Source organism: Pituophis catenifer, unplaced genomic scaffold, assembly GCF_029215685.1.
Source record: "Pituophis catenifer annectens isolate HBS135680 unplaced genomic scaffold, rPitCat1.0.hap2 SCAF_3, whole genome shotgun sequence".
Classification (NCBI taxonomy): Eukaryota; Metazoa; Chordata; class Lepidosauria; order Squamata; family Colubridae; genus Pituophis; species Pituophis catenifer.
In genome coordinates, this window is record NW_027256883.1 from 50,077,827 (window position 1) to 50,102,836 (window position 25,010).

General features: G+C 36.0%; 1 protein-coding gene across 2 annotated transcripts; it reads left to right on the top strand.

The window, feature by feature from the left end:
• Positions 1-1,523: 1,523 nt before the first annotated feature.
• Positions 1,524-24,644, top strand: USP14 (ubiquitin specific peptidase 14). 2 transcript variants are annotated; one of them, XM_070942350.1, is made up of 17 exons: positions 1,524-1,673; positions 2,206-2,373; positions 3,727-3,872; positions 4,162-4,194; positions 4,792-4,896; positions 8,224-8,327; positions 11,523-11,581; positions 13,370-13,500; positions 13,831-13,911; positions 15,210-15,301; positions 15,679-15,793; positions 16,755-16,820; positions 18,101-18,193; positions 18,951-19,079; positions 20,550-20,610; positions 23,457-23,564; positions 23,923-24,644. In XM_070942350.1, the coding sequence occupies exons 3-17, from the start codon at positions 3,789-3,791 to the stop codon at positions 24,072-24,074; spliced, it is 1,413 nt and encodes a 470-aa protein (XP_070798451.1). In that variant the 5' UTR covers positions 1,524-1,673; positions 2,206-2,373; positions 3,727-3,788; the 3' UTR covers positions 24,075-24,644. The 2 variants fall into 2 exon arrangements, with proteins under 2 accessions (XP_070798451.1, XP_070798450.1); XM_070942349.1 differs by lacking the exon at positions 2,206-2,373.
• Positions 24,645-25,010: the final 366 nt, after the last annotated feature.

A 25,010-nucleotide genomic window follows, 5' to 3' on the forward strand; every position in this document is an offset into this window, starting at 1 on the left:
CAATCCTCAACATATTACCACAGTTGGGATCAGAATTTTCATTGCTTAGCAAAGTGGTGGTGAAATGAATTGTGCTCGATTCTGTAACTGGTTTTTGCCACAGTTAAGTGAATTATACGGTCATTAAGCAAATCCATCTCCCCATTGACTCTGCTAGTAAATGACTGGGAAGTCATAAATGATAAATGATTCTATTTCCTTGACATGCTCCAACTGTCGTAGATGCAATGCAAGTGCTTCAATTTTGATCATGACTGTAAGGATGCTGCAAGTCATTTTTTTAATGCTTTTGTAGCTTCAATTGCTAAATTAAGAGTTGTAAATCAAGGATTATCCATACCACAGAAATTACATTCAGCTCTACTGTGGTTGAGACATTTCAACCTTGCCTATACTTGTTTGAATTAAGTGTTACCAGAGTGGTATCCTTTAATGCATTTAATTTTGCAAGCATTTTACTTCAACAAAGTTCTCATTGCAGTGAGATATTCAAACGAAATTTGCAAATCACTGGGGCTATACTGTTTCATAATTAGCATTTTCTAAATTAGTCTAATATAATTGCCAAAGTCTATTGAGATGCCAGATAGCCAAAATGCTATTTTGCATTACAGGCCAGATTTTATAATCTAACAAACAAAAGCCACAGAAATTACAGTCATCAAACACCAGATTTATAAAAGGGTCACTCAGCATGTTGCTATTATGTTCCGTTGCGTAGTTCATGCCGTGTTATGGTCACTAGAAGATACAATAAAAACTTAATTGTAGTTTATGGTAATCTACGAATTGGTTAGATACACAGGAAAAAAAAATCACACAGGATCGATTGATGCTTTGTTTTCATGTAATACCAAGGAAGAACAATTTAAGTTAATTTAGAATCCGTACGATATACGGATATAAAATATAGATTAATAACAATGCAGCTTTTTATGAACTTGCTGGTTCCCGAAGGAGTTGCACTTCAATTCTCATCACCCCCCCCAAACCAGATCGTGAATGTCCCGATAACACCACTATCTTTTTTAAAAGCGGGATAAACTCTTTTAATTTATAATAAATAAATAAATAAATAAATAAATAAATAAATAAATAAATAAATAAATAAATAAAAATTTCTCCGCCCATTTCGCTAGATTAGGCTCTATTCTGTTGTTTTAGTGCAGAGGTCTTCAAACTTGGCAGCTTTAAGACTTGTGGACTTCAACTCCCAGAATTCTCCAGCCAGCTATGCTATTGGCTATGCTGGCTGGAGAATTCTGGGAGTTGAAGTCCACAAGTCTTAAAGCTGCCAAGTTTGGGGACCCCTGTAATTTAGTGGCACCGGTAGCCGGAACCAGTAAAAAGAAAGACTGACAGAGCAGAGGAAAAACAACAACAAACGGGCGGGAGAAGCCTCTGTCTCAAGTGCAACGCAGCCCAGCAGCCTCAGGCCCCATTTCCTTCCTAGTAGGGCTTCCAGCAGCAGAGCCGAGGAGGCGGTGCCTTTTCCGGAGCTGCGTGCGCAGCCCTCCGCGCTTGCAGCGTCATCCTGAGGGGCCGGTTTGAATAAGACCCCGAGGGAGGGAGGGAGGAAGGAAGGTGCCGCGCTGTTATAGCTCCGTCTCGGGTCTTGAGCTCGCTCGTTTCCCCTTGCTTGCTTATCCCGCCAGCCATGCCGCTTTTCACAGGTGAGTCTGGCCAGCCGCCTCTCGCGAATGCGGGATTCATCCCCGCCTTTCCGCCTCCCGAGGGCCTAGCTCGGCTTCCCCCTACTCAGGCCTCCGAAGCTCGAGGGGTCTTTGCGCTCTCCTGCCCTTCGCTGAGGGAGGCGGCGGTGGGGAAGGAACGAGTCCGCCCGACCGGATCCCTCCTCCTGAGCAGAGCTTTGCCGGAGGAAGGCCGGGAGTAAGACGGCGTGCTTTGGTGCCGCCCTGTCAAGGGAAGATTTGCCTTGATAGTAAAAGGTGGAAAACATCGACGGGAAGCAAAGGGCAAGCAGCAAACACGGCAGCCCGAGGCGTGGTTGGTTGGTTTTGTGTGTGTGTGTGTAAGGGCTCCCCCTCTGCAATCGCAACATCGCCCAGGCCTGGATTTTTTCCCCTGGCTGATTTTGAAGAAGTGTAGTCCTCCGTCATATTAGAGCCCGGATTTTCCTTTGGAGAAAACCTGCAAAACTTGAACAGAGTAATTTCTGTTGTTTTTTTTCCCCCATGCTTACAGTTCATTTGAAGATTAGCAAGGGTCGTATATATTTAACAAAATAGGGAATTTGATCTGATGCAAGTCATACAGCAGTGAAAAAAACCTTTAAGTACTTCTGTCATTCAGCTGCCTCAGGGACTTGAGCTCTTGTGGTTCTCATATATTTGTGCTTTTGTCTTGTAAAAGGTAAAGAGGAATTTCTGTAATAAAAATAGCGATGATGCGGTCATTGGGACCTAATGCATTTGTTAATTCTCAAACTACAGGTAGTCCTCAACTTACAGCCATTTGTTTAGTGACCATTTGAAGTTACAGTGGCATTGAAAAAAATGACTTATGACCATTATTCACACCTAGGACCATTGCAGCTTCCCCATGGTCATGTGATCAAAATTCAGATGCTTGGTAGCTGATTCATATTTATGATGATTGCAGTGTCCCAGGTTCGTGTGATCAACTTTTGAGACCTTTTGACAAAAATCAACGGTGAAGCCTGATTCACTTAACATAGTACTCACTTAACAACTCTAGAGATTCACTTAACAACTGTGGCAAGAAAGGTCGTAAAATGGGGTAAACTCACTTAACAGCTGTCTTGTTTAGCAACAAATTCTGGGCTCAATTGTGGTTGTAAGTTGAGGACTACCTGTACTTGTAGATTCCAGTGCTCTAATTCCAATGCTCTAATTTGGTAAAAAGTAGTATGTTACCAGGCATAATAAACCATATAGTCTCCCAGAGAAGGAAGAGTGTAAAGTGAGGGAAGGTTTGTTTAGGGAATTAATACTGTGTATGTCCTGCAATGAATTCTACTACCTATAACAGTGTTGACGAACCTTTTCGGTGCCAGAAACTGGAAGAGCAGCTGCCTGGTGTACATGCACATGCCGGGAAGATGATCTTCCGATTTTTGGTGCTTGCATGTGCACCGGCCACCTGGTCTTCCAGTTTCTGGCATGCATGCGTGCCCACAGACAAGCTGGCCAGTGCACATGCGCATGCCGGAAACCGGAAGATCATCTTCCTGGCATGTGCACGTGCACCGGGCGGCTGATCTTCCGGTTTCCTACACTCCTGCGTGTGTGAAGACCAGCTGGTTGGTGTGCCGGAAGCTGGAAGAGCAACAGGCAACGGCTCGCATGCCCAGAGAAATGGCTCTGCGTGCCCCTTACGACAGAACTGTGTCGGATGAGAATCATAAAAGAAAGAAAAAGGGAATTGTATTCAATCCATGTTATTTCAACTCCTATAATGTAGGAATAGCATATGATGCATGCTTCCTTAGAAATTGGTGTTATCAGTTTTAACAATATGTTGTATGAATGTAAATTTGGTATTCCAGTCAGGACTATGGCCAAAACTGAGGTATAATTTTTAGGAAAGGCATTCTTAATATAAGTTTGTATGACTTTATTGTTTATAATTTATATATCTAATCATTGCTGCCAAATCAGGAGTTCGGTATAACGTCTAATTTTTAGTATTAATTTTATTAGTAGTGTTGGTGTTGGTGTTGTACCTCAAATCCTTGTTTTTCAGTTAATGTAAAATGGGGCAAAGAAAAATTCGATGGAGTGGAGCTGAATACAGATGAGCCTCCAATGGTATTCAAAGCACAGCTTTTTGCTTTGACTGGAGTTCAGCCTGACAGACAGAAAGTGATGGTGAAAGGTGGAACTTTAAAGGTAGAGTTGGATAATATTTTATCACAACTTACTATTGTATGTTTTACACATTTAATGTATCGAGGCAATAATGAAAATACCAGCATAAATTTATATTCTGATAGAATTTATGAATTAAATATAATATCAAATTATTTTTGTACATTTTCTGAGGAATTTTTGGCCCTTGCTATGAGATCTAACTACCTTTGGTGATTTCCTCTTTAGCTGTTGGTGTATTTGTTGAATCTGTTGAGTCATCTTACTATTATTGGGAAACGTTTATGTTTATTTTCTTTCTTTCAAATAGGATGATGATTGGGGTAATATCAAAATAAAAAGTGTAAGTATTACATGGTCGCATTAGATATTTATAATGGCTTGGATGTTTTCTATGCAAAACAGCTTCACAGAGCAGGGTTTACCTCTTCTCTGTGGCCTTAATTGTGAATGATTCAAAGTATGAAGGGATTGGGAATGGAGAACAGTAGAAGGAGGATTCAATTGGCAGATAGTGTCTCACTTTTTAAATTCTAAGCCTACAGTTACAAAGAGTTAAATACTGCTTTTAGTACTGTGATATATTTATATGTATCTAACATCATTTTGGAGACAGTCAAAATTAAAAGTGAGAACCCAAATGTGATTGCTGATATTATTTGATTTTTGTACTAGGGGAAATACTAGAAAAAAGAGGAGTAAGTTTTCAGCAAGTTAAGGGTATAGTAAATACTTTGGTTCCTTAAGGAACAGAAGGGTACATATTAATATTTTGCACTGTTTTTCAAAAGGTAATAAAATAATCATAATTTAAATTTGTATGTGCCACAACTGCTTTTGAACTTTATTTTAAAACTAATTTCTTGAAGACTAATGTATCTGATTATATTTAATTTTTTTAGAGTACCTGCTGATAAAACTTCTTGCACCTTTTCAATAGGGGATGACCTTATTAATGATGGGCTCTGCTGATGCACTTCCTGAAGAACCAGTAGCCCGGCCTGTCTTTGTTGAAGATATGACAGAAGAACAGTTAGCCTCAGCAGTAAGCCTATATTCTCATTATGTTCACAGTTTTGAATGCTGAGAAATGTATGACCTCAAATTTAATGAGAAGTAATATATTATACAGTCAGGTCCAGAAATATTGGGACATCGACACAATTCTAACATCTTTGGCTCTATACACCACCACAATGGAGTTGGAATGAAACAAACACAATGTGCTTTAACTGCAGACTGTCAGCTTTAATTTGAGGGTATGTACACCCAACTCAGGTGAACGGTGTAGGACTTACAGCAGTTTGCATATATAGCCTCCCACTTGTTAAGGGACCAAAGGTAATGGGACAGAATAATAATCATAAATCAAACTTTCCCTTCTTAATACTTGGTTGCAAATCCTTTGCAGTCAATCACAGCCTGAAGTCTGGTACGCATAGACATCACCAGATGCTGGGTTTCATCCCTGGTGATGCTCTGCCAGGCCTCTACTGCAACTGTCTTCAGTTCCTGCTTGTTCTTGGGGCATTTTCCCTTCAGTTTTGTCTTCAGCAAGTGAAATGAATGCTCAATGCATGATTCAGGTCAGGTGATTGATTTGGCCATTGCATAACATTCCACTTCTGTCCCTTCAAAAACTCTTTGGTTGCTTTTGCAGTATGCTTTGGGTCATTGTCCATCTGCACTGTGAAGCGCCGTCCAAAGAGTTCTGCAGCATTTGACTGAATGTGAGCAGATAATATTGCCCGAAACACTTCAGAATTCATCCTGCTGCTTTTGTCAGCAGTCACATCATCAATAAATAGAAGAGAACCAGTTCCATTGGCAGCCATACATGCCCACGCCATGACACTACCACCATCATGCTTCACTGATGAGGTGGTATGCTTAGGATCATGAGCAGTTCCTTTCCTTCTCCATACTCTTCCCATCACTCTGGTACAAGTTGATCTTGGTCTCACCTGTCCATAGGATCTTGTTCCAGAACTGTGAAGGCTTTGTTAGATGTTGTTTGGCAAACTCTAATCTGGCCTTCCTGTTTTTGAGGCTCAGCAATGGTTTACATCTTGTGGTGAACCCTCTGTATTCACTCTGGTGAAGTCTTCTCTTGATTGTTGACTTTGACACACATACACCTACCTTCTGGAGAGTGTTCTTGATCTGGCCAACTGTTGTGAAGGGTGTTTTCTTCACCAGGGAAAGAATTCTTCAGTCATCCACCACAGTTGTTTTCCGTGGTCTCCCAGGTCTTTTGGTGTTGCTGAGCTCACCGGTGCGTTCCTTCTTTTTGAGAATGTTTCAAACAGTTGTTTTGGCCACGCCTAATGTTCTTGCTATCTCTCTGATGGGTTTGTTTTGTTTCTTCAGCCTAATGATGGCTTGCTTCACTGATAGTGACAGCTCTTTGGATCTCATCTTGAGAGTTGACAGCAACAGATTCCAAATGCAAATAGCACACTTGAAATGAACTCTGGGCCTTTTATCTGCACATTGTATTTGGGGTAATGACAGAATATCACACACCTGGCCATGGAACAGCTGAGAAGCCAATTGTTCCATTACCTTTGGTCCCTTAACAAGTGGGAGGCACATATGCAAACTGTTGTAAGTCCTACACTGTTTACCTGAGTTGGATGTACATACCCTCAAATTAAAGCTGACAGTCTGCAGTTAAAGCACATTGTGTTTGTTTCATTCCAACTCCATTGTGGTGGTGTATAGAGCCAAAGATGTTAGAATTGTGTTGATGTCCCAATATTTCTGAACCTGACTATATAATAGAGATCAACTTTGGGGTAGTTGTTCAAGCATCAGGCCAGAACTGTGAGATCCTGAATTCTAGTTTCATCTGAGCATAAAGCCAGCTGGGTGATTTTGGGTCAGTCACTTTCTCTCAGTTCTAAGAAAAAGCAATGGCAAATCACTTCTCAGAAACCTTGCCAAGAAAACTACAGGCAGTCTATGAGAATAAGACATGACTAGGAGGTGGGGAATCTATATTATAAACATACTTAGCTTTGAAACCAGAAACGGGGGTCTTAAATTGAAAAACATTGTTTTTCTCAAAGAGTGCCTGTCTTTGTTTTTTTTGAGTGAACTGAATTGCTTTGAAAGGTGATGGTTGCTCTGTGTTTAAATCATTGCCATTTGGTGAATGTAAGTAAGCCCTTGTAATGTAATTCTTCTGATTTGTACTAAATAGCTTATCTTATGCAAAAACTAGTGTTTCAAAGGAAGTATGATTTTGCTCAAGTAAAAGTTATAAGAAAGTAATTCTTATGGCACTTTTGGAAACAAAAGAGTATTCTCTATATAGCTCCTACTCAGCAGAAAGCAGCTGCAACTAGAAATCCCTTCCCAATCTCCAATTGACGTGCCAGTTGTACATTTTCCTGGATAGGAAGGCCTTACAGCCACTCATATCCTGGTTACTTCACAGCTTATTACTGCATCGCTCTCCAGCAATGAGGGTAGTCATGATCATGTTTCTGTATATCCATCTGACTTCCCTGCTTTGTGAGCTGCATCAGTTGCCAGTTTCCTTTCAGGTGAGATTCAAGATGCTAGGTGTTATAAAGCCCTACATAGCATTGAGCCTGGTTACTGGTGGACCACTTATCTTCCATAGTATCTGCCTTATTGATTCTATCCAATGAGGTGTGCACACTATGGGTTTCTTTGATTACTGTAAATGTTGCTATTTGTTAGGATTTCAAAGTGCTCTTTCTCTGTGCTCCATTGGGGTTGGCTCTCACTCTTGGCATTTAGCAGGGCCAAAGCTTTTTGCCCAGGTTTTTGGCTAGGGTAGTTAAAGCCTTCTTAGTTATATATGTTTTTTTCTTTGTTTTGCTAACTTTTTGATCTAGTTTTTATTGTTTTTATTGTTATGTGGTTTTATTATTTTTCTATCTTTTTGTGAACTGCCCAGTCATTGGGAGGTGTACCCACACACACATCCCATTTGCCCAGTAATTTTAATACTATTTGAAATATAACAATTTAAAATTACTAAACAAAAGAATAGATGGATAACCAAACATTAAAATTCTGAAAGAATAAAGTATTATTTTCCTTTTTCAAAAGGGGATTAATATAGGTGGACAGTGAACAGCAGTTTATTTCTGGAAAACATGATCTTTCAAATATTTCTGGATAGTCTTCAAAGTGTGTTGGAGTCACTGTCATCCAAATTAAATAAAATAATAGTCCAAATGAGATGCAACTAAGGACAGATATCATTGTGGCCAAATGCAGCATTTTTGGAACTGATACAAAATACCTTGTTCAGTAAAGAGATTTCATGCTCAAAAACATTTCTAAAAATATAATATTTAATATAAAACAAACATTTTTAATATTTCTGTGACAGATGGAATTACCGTGTGGCTTAACAAATCTTGGGAATACTTGTTATATGAATGCTACAGTTCAGTGTATTCGCTCTGTGCCAGAATTGAAAGAAGCTCTTAAGAGGTAGGTATCATAACTACAAATAAAATGTTGTTAATTTTTTAAAATATGAAGTAGTATGAATTGTAGCTAGTATTTTTAATAGGAAAGGGAAGCTAGAATAAGTAATAAAGTAGTAAAGTAATAAAATTCATTTTTAATTTTAGATTTCAAATGAAAACAAATTGTTGTGGTAGAACTGTAATAGGAATCTAATATGTGTTGAACTCTATTCTTCAAGTGGAATTGAGAGTTCTGTATTTAGTTCTGTATTTAGAAAAATGCTTCCAGTTCCTATACTATTTATTTCACAAAAGTTTTAACATTTTATTTTGATTGAGTTGATCAGTTTCAAGAAATATTGATACCAGCTCGTTAATTTTAAATGTACCATTGCTGTAGTATACTGGAAAGTGAAGATACTAAAGCATTGGCAAAATTAACCTAGCATATCCTTAAAATTGTTTTTTCATGCTTAATGTTTCTGGTTATTAAGTTTATATGCTGCCCATCACATTCTACCAAGCATCTCTGGGCATAACTATGGTTAACATAGCATCTTTGAAATATAGGAATATCAAGGATTATATATGTAAAAGAGAGGTTTAGAGGTGTTCTCACTTTAAAACATTTTAGATGGGTGAAGAGTTTGGTTAAGCAACCTTTTATGGAATAAATTATCATGGTTTTTATCCAAAAATGCTTCTAAAGAAGCAGAGCATGTTTTTGCTCACACAGTTGGCCTCCCCAGTTCCTACCTTTTCTGTCCTTATATTGCTTTCCCATACATATTTAGTTGTTTCAGAGGATTCCCTGATCTTTAGGGGCAGCATTTTAGGAGCTACAGTGGGCTGCAATGGAAAAGGGAAAAAAAGGAAACCCTCTTTTTTGAATGGAATGTAGATGTAAGCTACTGACTTTGTTTCATGTTTCATGTATATTTACAAATTATTTGAATCCCATCTTTATTATTTTTACAAGTAAATCAAGCATATCCAGCACACCTTTGTCTTTCTATTTTGCCCACAACAACCCTGTGAGGTGGTTGGGCTGAGAGAGAGTGACTGACCCAAGGTCACCCAGCCAACTTTACTGGCTAAGGAGGGACTAGAACTCAGAGTCTCCTGCTTTCTAGCCTGATGCCTTAACCCCTAGACCAAACTGGCTCTAAACATAATATACCGGTAAATTGCTGGGAGGCAGAGGCCAAAGGGTGGCGGCCGATGGGTGGGTGGGGCTTCGGCAACATTTGCTGTATGAGACGCACAGACACTTCCACCCACTTTTTTTGGGTGGGGAGTGCGTCTTATACACCAAAAAATACGGTATATATATCCTGTTTCCCCCAAAATAAGACATCCCCTGATAATAAGCCCAATCAGGCTTTTGAGTGCATGGCAATAAGGCCAAGTGCTTATTTCAGGGTTCAAAAAAATATAAGACAGGATGTTATTTTCGGGGAAACACAGTAATTTTTTTATTTTTTTTTAAATTTTGATTTATATGCCGTCCTTCTCCGGAGACTCAGGGCGGCTTACAATGCGTTAAGCAATAGCCTTCATTCTTTTGTATATTTTATACAAAGTCAGCTTATTGCCCCCACAAACTGGGTCCTCATTTCACCTATCTTAGAAAGGATGGAAGGCTGAGTCAACCTTGAGCCTTGGAGAGATTCGAACCAGCAGAAATTGCAGGCAGCTGTGTTAATAACAGGGTGCACTAAACCACTGTACTATCAAGGCTCTTTTTAATAAAATATACCTAATAGAAACAGTTGAATTTGTCAACCAACAGTAAAAATGGTTTAAAGCTAAATTTTAAGAAACTATCAGTAGAATTAAGAGTTGTATTAGAGATACTGGAGAAGGCAGTAAAATAAGATATACTAGTGGGAAAATGGGTAAGGAATTTTCTCCTTCTTTCAAAATAGTAGATCTTTTTCTTTAAAAATCTAGTATTGGGACAATCTAATTAAATAGTTGATCAGAATTATATTGAAACACACTTCTTCAAAATCATATGGTAAATATGGAATGTGTACAAGATGTAAAGATGGTATCATTTAGATATCTATAATTAGAATTTAGATTTAATTATAAAGGGAGGACAAGGCAGTCAGTAGATACTAGTACAGGTGGCCGTATATTTCCTTTAGTAAAGAAGACAAGATTTATTTCAGTTGCTGGAATATCATATGGAATATGATATCACTATTACAGCCATCTCCACCTCATGAGCTTTCTATGATATATTGTTGACCACTGTAGGAATAGAATAGAATTATAGGCACAGATGGTTTTGGTCTGATCCATACAACTAGTCTTATTTAATGTGTACAAAGTAGTGAGAAGCACACAAGGCTTATTAGGTGCAACCAAATTTCAAGTCACATATTCCTTCTTTTAGAGGTAGTCTTTGACTTATGACCACAATTTCGTCCAACATTTTGAGACAGTTAAGTTAGTTTTGCCCCATTTTATGACCTTTTCTGCCACAGTTGTTAAATGAATCACTGCAGTTAGGTTAATAATATGGTCGTAAAGTGAATCTGGCTTCCCTATTGACTGCTTGTCATAAAGATAATCACATGACCCTGGTATACTGCAACTGGCATAAATATGAACCAGTTGCCAAGTGTCCAAATGTTGATCATATGACCATGGGGATGGTGCAATGGTCATAAGTGTGAAAAATGGTTATAAATCACCTTTTTCAATGCTGTTGTAACTTTGGTGCGCTAAACAAAAAGTTGAGGACTACCTGTACTTTGTGATAATAAATGAATAATTGAACTATTAAAATAATCCTAACTAAATCGTTGAATATGTCATTCCTTATATGAAAGCATGATCTACAGTTAATGCAAAAAATTAGGCATACTTGGTCAATTATATCTTTCAGTGAAACCTTAAAACAACTAAAACTAATATAATCTCTACATGTTTCAAAGTTAATATACCTTCCTCCAAATTTGAATATGCACTTTTTATTTATGTGCTGCTAAAGTGCGCATTCAGTTATGATGGTAACCAGCCTATTTAAGGCTTCCAAACTGTAAGAATTCCAAATCTTCTTGGGAGTCACAACTTAACAACTTTCTTGGTTGTGGTCAAAATCTCACAGATGAATCTCAGTTTCCAGATAAAAGCCATTTTAACTTTATTTCTATATTGTGTTGAATCTAAGACCAAACTAACTATATGTTTTAAACATTTTTAGGTATGCTGGTGCCTTAAGAGCTTCAGGGGAAATGGCTTCTGCTCAGTATATTACTGCAGGTTTGTATTTCAAGAGCAAAGCAGTGTTTTCTGATATTTAGCTACCTCAGATAAAATGGCCAGTATGTTGCTCAGAAGATACTTTGTTTTTTTCCTAGCACAATTTAAAGTATTTGATAGATTTTGAGTTTTAGTTACCACCTTTTGAATTGTAGCCAAATATTGATCACTGTTAAAAAAAAATTTCCTTTTGAAATTTGCAGCTTTTTAAAATCCAGAAATACTTGGAACACTGGAAAATGAGTGCTGCTTGTTTACTTTATTGCCCTTGACCAGGATATTATGATTTATGCCATTTCATTTAAGAAAAAACAAATCAGGAACAGTCAACTATTGAATATGCTGTTATCAGATTTTGGGACGGTATGTTCATTGGCTACTCTGTAGAATTGTTTGTTTCTCCTTATTTGGCACTGCTCTAGCTAGATCACTTGAATGGATGCAGAATATTTGATTAGTTGGTTTGTTAGGTTAATCTTGCCCAATATGTTTGTTTATTCTTTCAGTGTAATGTTAACAAAAATGTGCAGGGAAACATTGTTTTATCTGTTAAGTTATTGAAATTTTGCTACATTACTGTGCAACATTCAGCACAGCCTTAAAGATTCAGAAGTCAGTTGCATGTACAGAACTTATTAGATGATGGGCTGAATGTAATTGCTAACGGGAATATACATAAATTTGTTTTATATATATCATGTTGTGGCCTTATGCTAGATTGAAGAAGAACTAAGTCAGATATGTGATTATAATTAACTTTCTATATTAGTTTTACAGTACATGTAGTTCTCTACTTACGACCGGTCACTGAGCAACTAGTTGAAGTTACAGCAAACCTTGAAAACAGACTTATGTTCTGAATTCAAAATGCTGATGTCTCTTCCCCACCCACCCCTGGAAATCATGTGATCATATTTTGGTCACTTGGCAATCTAGCAATGTGTTTGCTTTATGACTGCCGTGTTCACTTGACCACTGCAAAAAAGATTGTCAAATTGGGCAGGGTCATGTGATGACCTGCTGTATAACCATCACAACTGATGACCACAATTGCAGGCTCAATTATAGTCATAAAGTGTGACTATGTGTACATGGTCATTAGCCTATTAATTGCATTTTGTTCCACTAGAGTCTCACTTTAAAAGTAGATTGACATGACTTACTTTTGTAATGTACAGTTGAAGATGCACCTATTATATGCTGTTGTGGCTTAGTCTTAAATGATTTATATAAAGTAAATGTCAAAGATAAGCAGCAACTGTTCAAATTTGCAGTGATACAGAATAAGAAGGATTTATACTGATCCTTGGAGTTCTGGTCATTGCAACATCCCTGCTGTCATATGATCATGATTTCCGATGTTCCTTGCCGGCTTTCCATGAGGAAAGTCAGTGGGAAAGCCAGCAGGAATTTGGAAGTTGCAATCACTGGAGGTCCATTCTTAGTGGCTTAATGGTCCTCACTTAACGACAACAACCAGGACTGCTGCAATTAACATTGCTAAGCGACATGGTCATGTGACATACTTTTATGACTGCATTGATTAACAACAGCAGTTTCTGTCCCAATAGCTGCACTAACCGGTATAAAACTTCTCCATGCAACAATATAGATTGTTTCACTTGCATGATATAATCAGTTGTACAGTATTTTTTAAATAGACTGATAATGCATTTATATATTTAAATAGCCTTTTGCTACAAAATATAATTGTATTATACATTAGATAAAGAATTTGCATTTGAGGACATTTCTATGAAATTTATTGTTTTTTATTTTATTTTTAAGCTTTAAGAGATTTATTTGATTCTATGGACAAAACTTCCTCCAGTATCCCTCCCATCATTCTTCTCCAGTTTTTACATATGGCCTTTCCTCAGTTTGCAGAGAAAGGAGATCAAGGCCAATATCTTCAACAGGTAGATACTTTTTAATTTCTTTTTTGTAGGCTGCATATTTTATATAAAAATGTATCTCTTGTTTTACCATTTCCATGTGCAGCTAGGACTAGAAGCTGTTAAGGAATCATAAAAATATAGCTATTAATTACCTTATCAGCTTCTAGTCCTAGCTGCTAAAGAAAACATTTTAGAATAAACAAAGTAAGAAAGTGTTTCTCATTTGTTGTTTATATGCACCTGTATACACACACGTGTTCATGTTTTTATATGATGTGCATATGATACATGCTCAACATATATTTTTGTTAGATTTTCATGATCTAATTTTATCTTTATCTTATTCCTTAGGATGCCAATGAATGCTGGGTACAGATGATGCGAGTACTGCAGCAAAAGTTAGAAGGTATAGAAGAAGATGCAGTAATGGAAGTAAGTCTTTACTGGAAATAACTGAGACTAACTTTGGGCTGCAGCTGAGTTTTTATAGTCAATAATGTTAGCAATATGTAACAGCAATAAAAGTATGATTTGATTGCAAGTAAATTGTTGAAAGTGCCTAAATCAGAAGTTAATCTTTTTATCCCATGGACCTTTTTGAGAATCTGAAACCTGTGGATCTCTTCTCTGAAAAAATATATTTAAATTCATAAAAGAAAATCGCATCCAGTCGTAACAACCCTTGACATAACAACCATAACAACTTATTAGGGTCAATAGTTAGTATGCAGTGAGTTGAAATACATATAGATAATATCAGATTATTCAGGGTATGGGAAAACAAGATTGTGAAAAATTCCAAAGGGATCTCTTTAAATTGGGTTAATAGTTAGTCAGATTACGAATCTGGTTCAGTATAAATATAAAATTCCATACTGGGCCAAAATAAGTTCCATACACTAAAAGATTTGAATGTTTGGGACTTTTTCTTAGAAAAAAGATGACCAAGTAAGGAGGTAAGCAAGTTATGTGAAAACCTGCTTGCCATGACAAGAATGGATAGGGAAAAGTTTTTCTTCTTAAAATGCTAGGACTGTGAGTCATCCATGTGGCAAAAAGATTAAGAAGAGGTAAAAAATGCTTATTAATAAAGCATATAATTAATCTGCAATTAATTGGTTAACATGATGCAGACATGGTTGCTTGCTTAAAAGGAAATGGAAAAACTCAGAGGACAGGCCTGTCAGGCGGAATTAGTTTTAAAGATTCAGTATTAGATCCAGGTTAGCATTTGTATGCTTACCAATATAAGCTGCATGGAAACAGCAGGGGAAGAGACATATGGCCATCTCCAGCTTGTTAGAAGTGAAACTTTCTGGTTGGCCATTGTGAGAAACAAAATGCCAGATTAGTTGAGCCGTGGTCTGGTCTAACAAGCTGATCTTTCATTATGTTCTAACGAGTTGCTGATAGGTGCTGCATAGGTCTCTGAAGCAACTTTGGAAATCCAAAATACTGGTTTTATATTGTGCAAGCTACTAATTTGAACTAAAGCTGGTTGGAATATCTACCCAAACGACTTTTTCTAACCAGTTTTGGATTTAGAATGCTTGACGTAGAATTGAACAAGATGTATGTTTCCCAGGTTTTGTTCAAAGTAACCCATTCATATTTTTTCTCTTTGACTACCTTTAGGTCTCTATCTTGTTTTTAAAGTACAACAGACAGATTTGTAAGAGTAAATTATAAACAGTTTGTATTGTTGCTTACATATTTGTTTACTTTTACAGACTGAGACTTCAGTTTCAGAAACGGCAGCAACGGCACCTCCTAAAAAGAAAAGCTTAATTGACCAGTTTTTCAGTATTGAGTTTGAAACTATGTATCCTAAACATTCTGGAATAACAAAGAATGCTCATGATAATGGAATTAGTATATGTAGGATTTGTTTTATACATTTTACTTACTAAAGAGATAATCCTCACTACGAGTGTATTCTGTAATTGGTAGTTAAGTACGTCTATAAATTATATTTAAAGTTATTTTTAAAGAAAGGTTTATGCCAGTTTATAAAAAAATTCAATACTTATCTAAAAAACTGATTAGTGTCATTAAATAATAGGTGCTGATATAAGAACTGTTGTTTTGTTGCAGCAATTTAAGCTTTCTGAAAACAAGATAACTTTTTGCAAATCATTAAGTTCAATGCTTAGTGGTAGTTCAGTACTTTTCATATTTGGTCCTTAATATTTTGTGAAGCATGAAATGCACAGAAGCAGAAGAGGAGGAAGTCACAAAAGGAAGAGAGAATCAACTCCAGCTTAGTTGTTTTATCAATCAGGAAGTTAAATATCTGTTCACGGGTCTTAAATTGGTGAGTTACTCTGGCATCTTTATTCAAGCAGTTTTTGCAGCATTGTATTTAAGGGGGTTTATCTTGGTCCACAAAGAGTTTTCAAGAAGAAAGAGATTTGATCATGAAATTTAAGATTGTTGGACTTTTCTGATATTTCATTTTCTAAGACATTATTTAACAGTGAACATTCATTTAACATATATTTCTTTCATTTTTTGAAAACATGAAGTGTTAAAATAAGAATTAAAAATTGAAACTTGGAATAGTGTTCTAAATATACTTTCCAATTTCCAGTTGTATGTTTCATATATTTTAGAGAAGTAATTAATATATAGTCTCTTTCAAGACAAAAATGTGCTTTAGAATGTGTTTTCAACTCCTTGAATCAAGGTTGTCCTGAAATTGCATTGCTGCTGTGAAAGCAGCTACATAATCCTGGGGAAAAAATAGCAACTGTAAGGACTTCTACACAGCTGCCTTTAAATCCAAACTGTTGCCCCGTGCCATATTCATTTTTTAGTATAGGGAAGAGGAAGATAAAACCTTGCTTCCCCAAATGTTGCTAGACTTACTCTCATTATCCTGGATGATGTGGTCATATTGACTGGAGCTATTGAATTTTGAATCCAACATCCAAATTGTCCATCCCTGCTATATTACTTCTCCTCCTGTCAACTCCCTCCATGTATTTCCTCGTGGAAATACATGTGATAGTTGGCAGCAAAAAGTAATCAAAATTCCACTAGATGAATGCAAGTTGCATAAAAAGCTTTTTGGGTCTATGCTATTGTGTATTCCTTCCCTCATTGCTTGAAAAATGCTTTCAGATTTCAATAAATCTTGGGCATGGTTTTTTATTCTTATTACATTTATCATTTAAAGTGCTGCACAGAATTTTAAAAAGGACGTATGAAATGTCATGCTTAATTCTGCACATCTTCTAATCTTTGTTATCTTCTTCAATATATTTCTCTTATAGCGTCTTCAAGAAGAAATAACTAAATTATCACCAACATTGCAAAGGAATGCCCTTTATTTAAAAACGGTGAGCATACCATTGTAATATCCCTTTATAATGGAACTCTACTTATGATCTGCCATTTTAAGAGTTGGTTATATACAAGTGAAGCAAGATTTAAAATCCCTGAAATAAAAATAGATGGATTTTGTTATGACATAGAGATTGTCATATGGCTTCCTTATTCAAACTTCTTTGTCGTAATCAGTTGGCTACCTAGAATCACTTCATGATTGTGGTGGGGCCGTATTTATATTGATAAATATGTACATATGTAGCAAGTAATGTTTTGTAAATAAAATATATCTCCACAATATATATATATATATATATATATATATGTGTGTGTGTGTGTGTGTGTGTGTGTGTGTGTGTGTGTGTGTGTATAGTTAATATTTCGGGTTTCTTCCCGTGTAATTGTGGATATATCCCTAAAAGGGTAGAAGCGACGTTTCGGCAGAATCCCATCTGCCATCATCAGGCTTATGCCAGTAGTCATTTTGCACTAACTGACGTTGGAATTTCAAATCTGGTGTTGGTATTCTGGGATGGCTCCACCTTTTCATTCTGATTGGTTGGGAGTCCCAGTATGTGTTTATTGGTTTGGCTTCGGGTGTATGGTCGGTTTTTCTCCACTAGGTGGCAGGGCTTCATCTTTGTGGCTGGTTTGAATATGATTTGGTTGGGATTTTTTTGTGCAATGTTTGGTCCATCTTCCACATATGGTGTCAAGATTCGTCTATCTATGAGAGCAGGTTTCCAAATAGTAGGCAGACGTGAAGTGTCATCCCGTTTATTCATGCAATATGGTCTTTTTTCCATTTCTATTGCTTCTCTGATTATCCTGCCATTGAGATGTTCTATTTTTGCAACTGTTTTTGTTTTATTAAAATTAATGTTGTGTCCTGTTGTATTTATATGTTGGACTAATGATGATGTGTGTTCTTGCTTTTGTATTGAGTTTTTGTGTTCCTCGATGCGCACACTCATTCTTCTGTTGGTCTGTCCAATGTATGTTGATGGGCAGGAAGCACATGGGATTTCATATATGCCTTGATCTTCTAATCTTCTACCCTTTTAGGGATATATCCACAATTACACGGGAAGAAACCCGAAATATTAACTATACACACTTACATAAACAAACATATATATATATTGTTTATGCCATTTGGTTTGAAAACCTGTGTACCCCCTGATATTTGTTTTGTCTTTACGATAAACATTTTTTCATGCATTTATGGCTCCTACTTTAAATTGCTGTAGCTTTTCATGTTCACTGATTCTATTGAATGTTTTTCTTTTAGTCCAAGATAAGTCGCTTGCCTGCATACCTTACTATTCAAATGGTTCGGTTTTTTTACAAAGAGAAAGAATCTGTGAATGCCAAAGTTCTCAAAGTAAGTACATTTGATGCTAAGTTTTGCACCTGATCTATGTAGTATAAATGCTCTATTTTATACATTTAACAATCAAGGTTTAACTGAGTAAAATGTATTTGAATAAGATAAATTGTATAAGTTATGATATGGCCAATTCTCTATTCATAAAATATGTGTTTGAATGTAGGGGGGGGGGAAAGCAATAAAACTTTATTTAAAAAAACAACAATCAAGATTTGATATTCAGCTGCAGCATAATTTAAATTAAAATATGCTGATTTACTTCTTTATCCTATGAATGGAAATGAAAACAGAATCAGTCCAATTGCATTATATGCATTCATGTTGCTTTTGCTAAAGCATTCTAAAGATGCTTTAGCTTTAGAATAAAGTGCATAGGACACTGGAAAATATTACATAATCTGGGTTTTTCTTTTTTTAAATTTCCTATTTATGGCTATGTAAAAGTAAGCACAGAGCTCATGTTTTACAGTTTAAGCGTCTATATAAGTGGGAGTTGAGAAATTCCTGAGAGATAGTGCTAATAGTACAATTCTGAACTAGATGAATTCATGGTCAGATATGAAATGGAGCAGTTTTCCTTATTCCTGAGGCATTTAAAATATTAAATACTGAGCCTTAGTGTACATACTTCGTTGAAAATCTTAGATTATTGCCAGTATTATTTTAAACTGAGTGGAATTAAGATCTAAGACAGCTGATTTGCTTCGTATGATGATTTACATGATCATGAAACTCTTTTAAATTGCTATAGGATGTTAAATTTCCACTTATGTTGGATGTATATGAACTATGTACGCCAGGCCTTCAAGAAAAGATGGTCTCATATCGATCAAAATTCAAAGACCTGGAAGATAAAAAAGTAAACCAGCAACCAAATAATGTAAGTAACCCATTAACTTTGATTAATCTTTAAATTTCATTTAACAATATATGCGTTTTCTTTACAGGTAGACCTTAAGTCAGGTCCAGTATTATGAAGCTTAAACTTATAGCCAAACATCATTAAGACTGCTAATAATCATGTTTTTAATAATATTTGTAGTAAAAAGACTGACATGGAATGTAAAGAATTATTGAACTGTATCTTTTTAAAGAGTCCATGGTCTAATAAATTATTGCATCTGCATTTTCATTCGTAAATTTTCTAAAGTTCACTGGATATAATTATTATTTTTAAGTTAATGTTAATTGTTAAGAGAAGAACAATTAGATATATGTACTCTAGTAATGTCTTTGATGTTATTTTTTAATCTGGAAATTTGGAAGTCTATTTGGGTTGCAGCCTTTTTCGGCAGGGCAAAACAGGCCCTTTATATTTTGGCCTTTTGTGAAGAAATTCCATGGGGATGATGGTGAAAGCTATTCTTGCCAGACCAAACTGTGCAGCCAGCATCACCCTCAGAGTTGAGGTGGGAATCCCTTCAACAGATATTATAGTTGGGAGGCTGATGATCTGTTATTGACTAAAGGATTCAGTTCCTCCACTCTGGCCTATTATCCCTTGTATTGGCAGAGGACATTTTCCTATTTGGAGGGATGCTTTACAGTCCAAGCTAGCATGTTACTAATCCTCAGATGCATTGCTTCATACTCTGGGTTCTGAAAAAGCCAGTCGTGCTTTTTTTAAAAGATAGTTGATAGGTAGAATCAACTGGGGAACAATAAAATACTACATAACAGCAAAACCTGAATTTCAAGGGGACCTTGAGTATTGGCTAGATATTTACCATCTCTCATTTTCCATAAGATAAAGGAGAACTTCTTTCAGGCATAGCATGTCTTAGTGCTCCTACTGGGCAGACATTCCAAAATCCCCTTATCTGAATGAGATTACTTTTATGGTGCAAAACTTAAACCTTTGTCCATGTACCTCTGTATTGTAATTTCTATAGGAACATGAATAATTCTCCTATTTTGCTTCTTCTGCAGCATTGTCCAGAGTAAACACATATTTCACATAAAGTTCCTACTTTCTGATATATTAATGGTTGTGTTATCAACTATCAAATACTGCATCCCTAATTTTTATGTTTTCATGGTTTTTATTGGATCATTATTATAAGAATAAAGTATATATGAAAAACCTGTGCCACACAGAAAGAAAACATGATTTTCTTTTCTTGTGATCCCCTTTCTCTTGGTATTCCACATTTTCTGATTCATATATGGTAGCACTTAAAGTAACAGAGCAGCCACCACCACTACCTGAGCCTTAAACCTTTAGCTTTTCATTTTACGAATCATTTCTGAATAATATATTAAAATTGTCTTAGAATTTTGCTTATTTTTAATGCTATATTTATTAGTTACAAAATTAACTCAAACCAACTTCTTCTGTTTTATTTTCAAGTCTAGTAAAGGTGATGGCTCACAGAAGGAGATTAAGTATGAACCATTTTCCTTTTCTGAGGGTAAGTAGAAAGACATTTAAAAACAGTAGATATTTTTACTCTGCTTTATCTTAAAAATTGAAAGCAGATATATTATTTAGGAATACCAATTAGTGAATATCTGAAACTATGATTGAAATCAGTATGAAGATAAATTATATGCTATAGTACTTTGAATAGTACATTGTTACAGCTAATAAAAGACAGCTAAATCTAAAAGAATAAGCTACTGGCTATAGAACACAGAAGTTAGCAAATTAGGTATAATTTTCATGTTAAGTAAACCAGAAGACTCAGTAGCTGAAGAAGAAAAAATGAGTTGTCTACAATGTACACTGACAGGATTGTAACAGCCACTATGTAGGGCAGACAGGCAGAAAAGTAACAGCACTTCTATGAACACAAACTAGTGGACAGTCAGAAGATACTATGAAAATTGCTTAATTTCACAACAGATGGTCAGATTCAATCAACATTTTAACTGAGAAGCTATGAACATCCTTGATCAAGCTAAATTAAAAAAAAAAAAACACTAGGGAATTCCTGGAAGCTTGACACACTGACAAAACAGTCATAAGTAAACACTCAGAGGTAAACCATACCATGGTTTACATACCATTTAAAAGAGACCATAAAAAAACCAAGAAGCGAACAAAAAAACTACAATAAATCCCTCTCCAGCAACCAACACTCAGATAAGCAGGGATTAACACTTGACAAACAAACAAGCAAAAGAGAATACCCTAATTTAAAGGACTACCAAGGTTAAAAAAGGCCCACCAAAACTGTATATAAATAGGAACAAATCCCATCTTAAGAGCATTGATGCTGTCAGGTAATGAAACATCTGCAAGAAAACAACCAAATTCAAGAAAACACCAAGGACCCTACAGTTCATTCCTGAGCTACATATATATTCTATTGATTAAGAGACCACAAGTTGTAATTTTTCATGTTTAGTATAGAAATAATGCATTATTGTAATTCAGCAAGCTTTTAACTTCAAATTAATTTTGAATCTCAAAAATGGCTAATATAAAATGATGGATTAAAATAAATGTAATGCTTCTATTTTATAAAAATTCAGGGTTGAATAAAATTATTACATTTATTTTAATCTACCTTGAAATGTTTGTGTCTTAAATGTTTCATATTTAATCTGTAGTCAGCTGCAGGTGGTGGATCTGAAGAAAAAATGATAAAAGTAGCAATGCTAGTATTTTGTCAATTCTGTTCTATGCAGTTGTACAACTTTTAACACCAAGCACTCTGATTAACTCTGTACCTATAGGGCTGATACCTATAAATATCTATTATGAATTTATTTCAATGGCTTCTCTCATCTCTAGTGTCTGATTACACTGAAATACATGGAAGCAGGCCATTCACTGATTGTTTGCTATTTAATTTGTTGGAGATAATGAATGTTTTGGAAGCAATGATCTGCTTAAGCAGTGAGACTTTGGGACTACTTAGAGTTTAAAAAAATTAAAAGCATCCAGCAATCTTTCGAAAACCAAATGCACAGGTATGGTATAGGTGGTACCTGGTTTAGTAGTAGTAGTAATTGAGAGAGTGATTTTGGAGTCCTAGTGGACAATCACCTAAACAAGAGCCAGCAGTGTGCTGCAGCTGCCAGTCCTAGGCTGCATTAACAGAGATAGAATTAAAATCATGTGAAGTATTAGTACCACTTTTAAAAGCTTTAGTAAGACCATACCTGGAATGCTGCATCCAGTTTTGGTCACCACATTACAAAAAAGATGTTTGGAAAAAGTGCAAAGAAGAGCAACTCAGATAATTAACCTGGAGATACAAACATATGAAGAATGGTTGCAAGAATTGGATATGGCCATTCTGGAGAAAAGAAGGACTAGGGGTGCTTGAGCAGGGGGTTGGATTAGAAATCCTCCAAGGTCCCTTCCAGCTCTATTCTGATTAATTGATAGAATCAAGATCACATGAAGGGCTGATAGCACTTTGTAATGCCTTGATAAGACCAAACTTGGAATACTGCATCAAGTTTTGGTCGCCACAATGTAAAAAAGATGTTGAGACTCTAGAAAGAGTGCAGAGAAGAATAAGATGAAGATGATTAAGAAGATGATTAGGTGACTGGAAGCTAAAATATATAAAGAATTGGGTATGCTGGAATTGAGTATGTCTAGTGTAATGAAAAGAAGGACTAGGAATGACATCATAGCAGAGTTCTAAGGGGTCACCACAAAGTCAACCAATTCTCCAAAGCACCTGAAGGCAGGAGAAGCAGCAACGGATGGAAACTAATCAAGGAGAGAAGCAGCCTAGAACTAAGGAGAAATTTCTTGACAGAACAATTAATTGGTGGAACAACTTACCTCCAGATGTTGTGAATGCTTTCAACACGAAGTTTTTAAGAAGAGATTGGACAACCATTTGTTTGAAATGGTATAGGGCTTCCTGTCTGAACAGGGGAGAGGGTTGGACTAGAAGACCTCTGAGATCCCTTCCAACTGTTATTCTGTATTCTGAAATGGGGATTGGAACATGCAAAGTTGAGAATACATTTTATTGATGGATAGAAATCATTGTCCCAAGTGTATTTTGTGAGATTAATCTGCTTCTCATGTTCTGATTTTGAAGGTGAGAGCTTCAAAATAAACAAATAGGCTGAGACTGATTCCGGGCTTTATTATTTACTATTAATTAATTATTTGGATTAAATTATGATTTTATTGTACTTGTTTCTTAACTTGTGTTCGCCGCCCTGAGTCCTTCGGGAGAATGGCGGCATATAAATACATGTAATAAATAAATAAATAAAAGGATAACAATATGTAAAGTATTTACTATTATATCACATTGTACCATCTTCTTTGCCTTCTCAGATATTGGTTCCAATAATTGTGGTTATTATGAGCTACAGGCAGTGCTAACTCATCAAGGACGATCTAGTTCTTCTGGACACTATGTATCTTGGGTTAAAAGAAAACAAGGTATTGTAGCAATTTTAGAAAATAACCAAGCGATAGGATGAATTACTTGGCAGCCTTCCTTGAAAAATTAATTCTGCACTGTTGATTATTTTATCCTGCCTTTTTAATATATAAATCAAGGTGGAGACATATCTAAGACTTCCCCCTTTAATTTCTCCACAACCTTTTAAGTGGATTGGGTTGTGAGAGAATAACATGCCAAAGGTCACCCAACACTTTCATGCCCAAGCCACTTCGCGGCTTTCATGCCCACTAGAACTCAGAGTCTCCTCCTTTCTAGGCCAGCATCTTCACCACACTGGCTCTCACATTAATGTCATTTAAAGTGTTATTGACTATGGTTTTTTTTCTCCCACAGATGAATGGATTAAATTTGATGATGACAAAGTCAGCATTGTTACCCCTGAAGATATTTTGAGGTTATCGGGCGGTGGAGACTGGCATATAGCTTATGTTCTACTTTATGGGCCACGCAGAATTGAAGTAGTGGAAGATGAATCTCAACAGTAGACTTCCTATATACATCTGTAAGGTGTGAAATAAATGTCTTAATTCCAGACTCACAGAAACTGCAAAATTGGATCACTAAAATACTGCCATTTGGTGCAAAAAGACAGCAAAACATGTTTAAAACTAAGGCCAATAGCAAACAGCCACTTACTAGGGGTAGGTTGATAACATTTGAAAATAATTTTAATACTGTTTTGCAAAAGTTGATATTTAAAACAATGTTAACTATTAATGAAATTAAGTGAGCCTCCTGCTCGTCTAATTTTTTAGGAAGATATTTATTGCACACCTATTCATACCTTTGTTAACTCCTGCATGGTTTCTACCAGTTCAGTAGCTGTCCATCCTTTTTATTGTGTCAGAAAGATAAAACTCAATTGTTGCCTCAACATGTAACTCAGTGCTGCTGCTCATAGCCTGTGGAAATATGGCTACAATCACGTATTTGTCCAGCCTGATGTGCCAACTCAGTCTGCTCTGTTGCTGGCATTTTTGACTCCAAATAAAAAGTGATCAGTAATGATGGTGCTTCTTACATAAATATGGTTGGCATTTGTGTTCTATCTAAAACTTGTGTCTGTCTCCTTCCATTCAGGTACCATACTTTCAAATGCATGGTGATCTGGCAATCAAAGAGTTGAGAGTTACAGGAATTAGCATCTGACTATTGGACATTAAAATTTTGCCATCTAGGCAGGGTACTGAAGTTGGCCAATAATGATAAGTGATTATCTAGAGGAAGATACAGAAATCTTAAAATATAAAACAAACCAATATTTTAAAAAGTGTTACATTGAAAATGCCTATTGAATATGAAGGAATAGAACTTAAAAGATTTCAGTTGCATTAAGCATATCTTTGCTTAATGATATGAACTGGAGCTAATTTATATTAAATAAACCAAATAAATGCAAATTTTAGTAAGTTTGAAAAGAT